The 6,131-nt window shown below is 42.6% G+C and overlaps 1 protein-coding gene across 1 annotated transcript in view; it reads right to left on the reverse strand.

The window, feature by feature from the left end:
• Nucleotides 1-6,131, reverse strand: part of FAN1 (FANCD2 and FANCI associated nuclease 1) — a 47,584-nt gene that overhangs the window by 17,913 nt on the left and 23,540 nt on the right. Inside the window, exon 9 of the mRNA XM_004391318.3 lies at nucleotides 349-513. Coding sequence (XP_004391375.2) covers nucleotides 349-513 — 165 coding nt within the window. The remainder of the gene's footprint in view (nucleotides 1-348; nucleotides 514-6,131) is intronic.

Genomic DNA, 6,131 nt, shown 5'->3' on the forward strand with positions numbered 1-6,131 from the left:
GTGTGATCCACACACTCACCCTGGGGGGATGCTGGCAGTCACTGCCCGGCTCTGAGCAGAACACGAGGCGACTGGCAGATGGTGCAACGTTCACACCTCAGGGCTTTGCAGAAAGTCACTCTAATCTAGGATGTGACCCAACAAACCCACAAACCCAGCCTCACTAGTCAGGAGGGTGTCAGAGTGGAAACACTGAGCAGATGGCTAAGTCACTGTCCAAAATGAAAGATACCTTCTTCTGGCTAAAAGAAAACATACACTAAAGACTTCTTAAGTTGCTCCCACTCAGAAAAAGGAAAGCCCAATAAATGCATTTAAACCCAAAGCTCCCAAAGGATATTCACTTACATGTTTCACGTCCCCCACAGTGATTTCTGGCAGTTTGTGGAAGAGGTGCCTGTACTTTTTACAGCTCGGAGACTCCCGCAGGCGCATGGCTCTCTGATAAAGAGAGAGTCGATGTCCTGTTCTCACATCCGGATCTGCCAACCCTTTTGTGATGCACTTAATAGCCTACAAATGACATGGGCCTATATCAGGATCATAAAGGGCTGCAGCAGCACTCCATTGATTTAGTTTGACAGGAAAACTCACTATAATTAATTATTCAATTTTGCTAATTAGCAAATGAGCAAAGCAGCACTTCCAGAAATTAAGGCTGTGCTTAAATCTTATACTGATATTTTTAATGCACTGATTAATTATCATCTGTTAGGGATTGAATGGCGTCCCCAAATAACATGTGTTATAAAACCTAACCTCTATACCTGTGGATATAATCCCATTTGGGAATGGGTGTTCTTTGTTACGTTAATGAGACAGGATTAGTGTAAGGTGTGTCTTAAGTCAATTTCTTCTGAGGTAATAAGAGATTAAACAAGCAAGTGAGCAAGAAGAGATGGCGGAAGATAGATGCCAAGTCACATGGAGATCACCCAGGAGCCAAGGAAGAGAAGCTGGAGAGACAAGGACCTTCTCCCAGAGCCGACAGAGAGAGAAAGCCTTCCCCTAGAGCCGGCACCCTGAATTTGGACTTCTAGCCTCCTAACTGAGAAACTAAATTTGTTTGTTAAAGTCACCCACTTGTGGTATTTCTGTTACAGCAGCATGAGGTAACGAAGACATCATCCCACACTGTAAATGCACCAGAGCACAAACGACCATCATGCTCCTGATATGAGTTCCCTGTTAAACATGTACAACACAGGCAGGGCTTTGAACTGATTCAAACCAGTTTAGTCATGGCCAATGAAGCAAAACTGGAACAGACCTGAATTTTTACAATTTGGGTGATGCAGAAGGATAACCGGAACAGGAAAAATTACAGGTTGAAGCCCTGGAAGGGGAGACTCAAAAGAGCCACAGTGATCCCTTTCAGCCTGATGTGTGAGAGCGGATGACTGCCAGGACTGTGGAGAGCTACACACATTCAAAGTGGATGGCTGCCATCTTTGAGAGGGATATCACCCTCTGAGGCTCAAAATCCCACAGGCAAGAGACCAGGTTGCTATGCAACTCTTATGCTGCCCTTGTTTTCTAAGAGGGAGATTAAGTTTCTAGCAGGGCTATAACTCAGAAGTAATTTTTCCCATTCAGTTATCATTCCGGTTCACCCAAATTTTAAAAATTCGGGTATGTTTCAATTTTGCTTGTTCAGTCATGACTGAACCAGGAAGAACCAGTTCGAAGCCCTGAACACAGTAACTGCTGCTGCCATATCTCACACAGAGCTTGAAAATCGTGGAAGCCCCTGGACCACGGGGCTGGAAGAGACTTTAGAGAAAAACTTCTGCCTCCATGGTTCTCAGGGGCATCACCTGAAGACATGTGCCTAGGTATATACCCAAAAGTCTTGACAGCAGGGACTCAAACACACACCTGTACCCACTGTTCACTGCAGCCCTATTCACAATAGCCACAAAGTGAAAACAACCCAAGTGTCCAGCAACAGATGAATGGAAGACAAATGTGGTATACACATACAACTGAATGTTATTCAGCCATAAAGAGAAATGAAGTCCTGATACATGCCTCGACATAGATGAACCTTGAAAACATCATGCTGAGTGAAAGAAGCCAGACACAAAAGGACAAATATTGTATGATCCCACTTTTATGAAATATCTAGAACAGGCAATGCATAAAGAAACAAAGTAGATTAGAGGTCACCAGGGAATGGGGAGAGAAGAGAGAGCGAGTTATTGCTTACAGGGTACTGAGTTTCTGTTTAGGGTGATGAAAATTTTTGGAAACATATAGACCACTATTTGTTTCACCAGAAGGTTGCATAACATGGTGAATTTAATTAATGTCACAGATTTCTACACTTAAAAACAATTAAAATGGCAAATTTTATGTTTTATAATAAAATCCTGGGGGGGGCGGGGGCGTAAAAAAAGAGACAAAGACACGCAGACCCACCTCAATCTACAGAATGAGAATCTCCAGGGCAGCCCAGGCACTGGACGGGCTTCAGCACTCCCAGGTGATTCTCATGTGTGGTCAAGAACCACAGAGCTGATCCAAATTCCTTACTTTTAGGGGGAGGGACCTAGGGTTTGGATGAATTCCCTAAGGTTATTCACAGTCACCACCACTCGTCTGTCACTTTGTTGTACTGTGGTGGATTTCATGTTGGTGTGATGCTAGAAACTATGCCATCAGTATTTCAAATACCAGCAAGGCCACCCATGGTGGACAGGTTTCAGCTGAGGTTCCAGACTAAGACAGACTGGGAAAAAGGACCTGGCAGTCTACTTCTCAAAAAAATTGGCCAGTGAAAACCTTATGAATGGTAACAGAACATTGTCTGATATAGTACCAGAAGATGAGCCCCTCAGGTTGGAAGACGCTCCAAATATGACTGGGGAAGAGCTGCCTCCTCAAAGAAGAGTCGACCTTAATGACATGGATGGGGTACAGCTTTCAGGACCTTCATTTGCTGATGTGGCATGACTCAAAATGAGAAGAAACAACTGCAAATATCCATTAATATTAGGAATGTAGAATGTAGAAAGTATGAATCTAGGAAAATGGGAAGTCATCAAAAATGAAATGGAACACATAAAGATCAATATCCTAGACATTAAAGAGCTGAAATGGACTGGCACTGGCCATTTTGATAATGGTCTACTATGCCAGGAATGACAAATTGAAGAGGAATGGCATCACATTCATCTTCAAAAGAACATTTCAAGATCTATCCTGATGTACAACACTGTCAGTGATAGAATAATATCCATACGCCTACAAGGAAGATCAGTTAATATGACTATAATTCAAATTTATGCACCAACTACTAAGGCCAGAGATGATGAAATTGATGATTTTTAACAACTTCTGCAGTCGGAAATTGATCAAACATGCAATTAAGATGTATTGATAATACCTTTTTTCAACAACAACAAAAACAACTATACAGCTGGACCTCTCTGGATGGAATACACAGGAATCAAATCAACTACACATCTGTGGAAAGAGACGATGGAGAAGCTCAGTATCAGAACAAGGCCAGGGGCCAACTGTGGAACAGACCATCAACTGCTTATATACAAGTTCAAGTTGACGCTGAAGAAAATTAAAACAAGTCCAAGAGAGCCAAAATATGACCTTGAGCATGTCCAACCTGGATTTAGAGACCATCTCAAGAATAGATTTGATGCACTGAACGCTAATAACTGAAGACCAGACAAGTTGTGGAATGACATCAAGGACATCATACATGAAGAAAGCAAAAGGTCGTTAAAAAGACAGGAAAGAAAGAAAAGACCAAAATGGATGTCAGAAGAGACTCTGAAAGCCACTCTTGATTGTAGAGTAGTTAAAGTGAATGAAAGGAATGAAGTAACAAGAGCTGAACAGATGATCTCAAAGGGTGGCTCAAGAAGACAAAGTATTATAACGAAATGTGCAAAGACCTGGAGTTAGAAAACCAAAAGGGAAGAACACGCTCAGAATTTTTCAAGCTGAAAGAACTGAAGAAAAAATTCAAGCCTCGAGTTACAATACTGAAGGATTCTAAGGGCAAAATACTGAACAACACAGGAAGCATCAAAAGAAGATGGAAAGAGTACACAGAGTCGCTGTACCAAAAAGAACTGGTCGATGTTCAACCATTTCAGGAGGAAGTAGATGATCAAGAACTGATGGTACTGAAGGAAGAATTCCAAGCTACACTGAAGGCACTGGCAAAAAACAAACCCAAACCAAACCAAACCCACTGCCGTCAGTCAATTCCGACTCACAGCGACCCTATAGGACAGAGTAGAACTGAACCACAGGGTTTCCAAGGAACAGGTGGAATTGAACTCCCAGCCTTTTGGTTAGCAGCTGAGCTCTTAACCACAGAGCCACCAGGGCTCCAACAAAAAACAAGGCTCCAGGAACTAAGGCAATACCCATTGAGATGTTTCAACAAATGGATGCAACACTGGACGCTCTCACTCGTCTACGCCAAGAAATTTGGAAGACAGCGACCTGGCCAACTGACTGGAAGAGATCCTATTTGTGCCCATTCCAAAGAAAGGTGATCCAACAGAATGTGGAAATTATCCAACAATATCATTAATATCACATGCAAGTAAAATTTTGTTGAAGATCATTCAAAAGCAGTTACAGTAGTACATCGACAGGGAACCACCAGAAATTCAAGCCACATTCAGAAGAGGACATGGAATGAGGGATATCACTGCTGATGTCTGATGAATCTTGGCTGAAAGCAGAGAATACCAAAAAGATGTTTACCTGTGTTTTATTGACTATGAAAAGGCATTCAACTGTGTGGATCACAACAAATTATGGGAACTCCAGAACACTTAATTGTGCTCAGGAGGAACCTGTGCATAGACCAAGCAGCAGCTGTTCAAACAGAACAAGGGGATACTGAGTGGTTTAAAATCACAAAACGTGTGCATCAGGGTTGTATCCCTTCACCATTCTTTTTCAAGCTGTATGCAGGGCAAATAATCCGAGAAGCTTGACTATATGAAGAACACGGCATTAGGATTGGAAGAAGACTCACTAACAACCTGCGATATGCAGATGATACAACCTTGCTTGCTTAAAGTGAAGAGGACTTGAAGCACTTACTGATGAAGATTAAGACTACAGCTTTCAATATGGATTATACCTCAACCGACAGAAAACAAAAATCCTCACAAGTGGACCAATAAGCAACATCATGATAAATGGTGAAAAGACTGATGTTGTCAAGGATTTCATTTTACTTGGATCCACAATCAACATCTATGGAAGTAGCAGTCAAGAAATCAAACAACGTATTGCACTGGGAAAATCTGCTGAACAAGATCTCTTTAAAGTGTTAAAAGCAAAGATGTCATTTTGAGGACTAAGGTGCACCTGACCCAAGCCATGATATTTTCAATGGCCTCATATGCCTGCGAAAGCTGGACGATGAATAAGGAAGACCGAAGAAGAACTGACGCCTTTGAATTATGGTGCTGGCGAAGAATATTGAATATACCATGGACTGCCAGAAGAAAGAATAAATATATCCTGGAGGAAATACAGCCAGAGTGCTCCTTAGAGGCAAGGATGGCAAGAGTTCCTCTCACATACTTTGGACATGCTATCAGGAGGGACAAGTCCTTGGAGAAGGACATCGTGCTTGGTAAGGCAGAGGGTCGTCAAAAAAGAGGAAGACCCTCAACAAGATGGAATGACACACAGGCTACAATAGAGGGTTCAAACATGGCAATCATCGTAAGGACGGTGTAGGACTGGGCAATGTTTGATTCTATTGTACATGGGATTGCTATGACCCTCAACAGCACCTAACAAGATTCACAGTCAGGCAAACAAATAAAAATACCAGAAATCAATTAAAGACCAGGCCATCAGTATCTGAGTGGCCAGAGGAAGCAAGGGGTGAGAAGGGGACAACGACACGCTCTGCTGACCCGAGTTGGCGCTGGGAGGAGAGGCTGGTGGGCACAGCGGGGGCAGTCAGGCCAGCTCCGCCTCTGCTTCTTTCCTGGGAGACTGAGGCCAAGAATGTGGAATGGTAACAAACAATGAATGCTATGACTATCCGGCCTGTCAGATCTTTGGGAAAAGGTTAAAAGGAATTAGAATTGTTTTAGCATCAATCTCAAAACTAAACTCAGGAACAG

Source organism: Trichechus manatus, unplaced genomic scaffold (assembly GCF_000243295.1).
Source record: "Trichechus manatus latirostris isolate Lorelei unplaced genomic scaffold, TriManLat1.0 scaffold00019, whole genome shotgun sequence".
In the NCBI taxonomy this organism is placed as follows: Eukaryota; Metazoa; Chordata; class Mammalia; order Sirenia; family Trichechidae; genus Trichechus; species Trichechus manatus.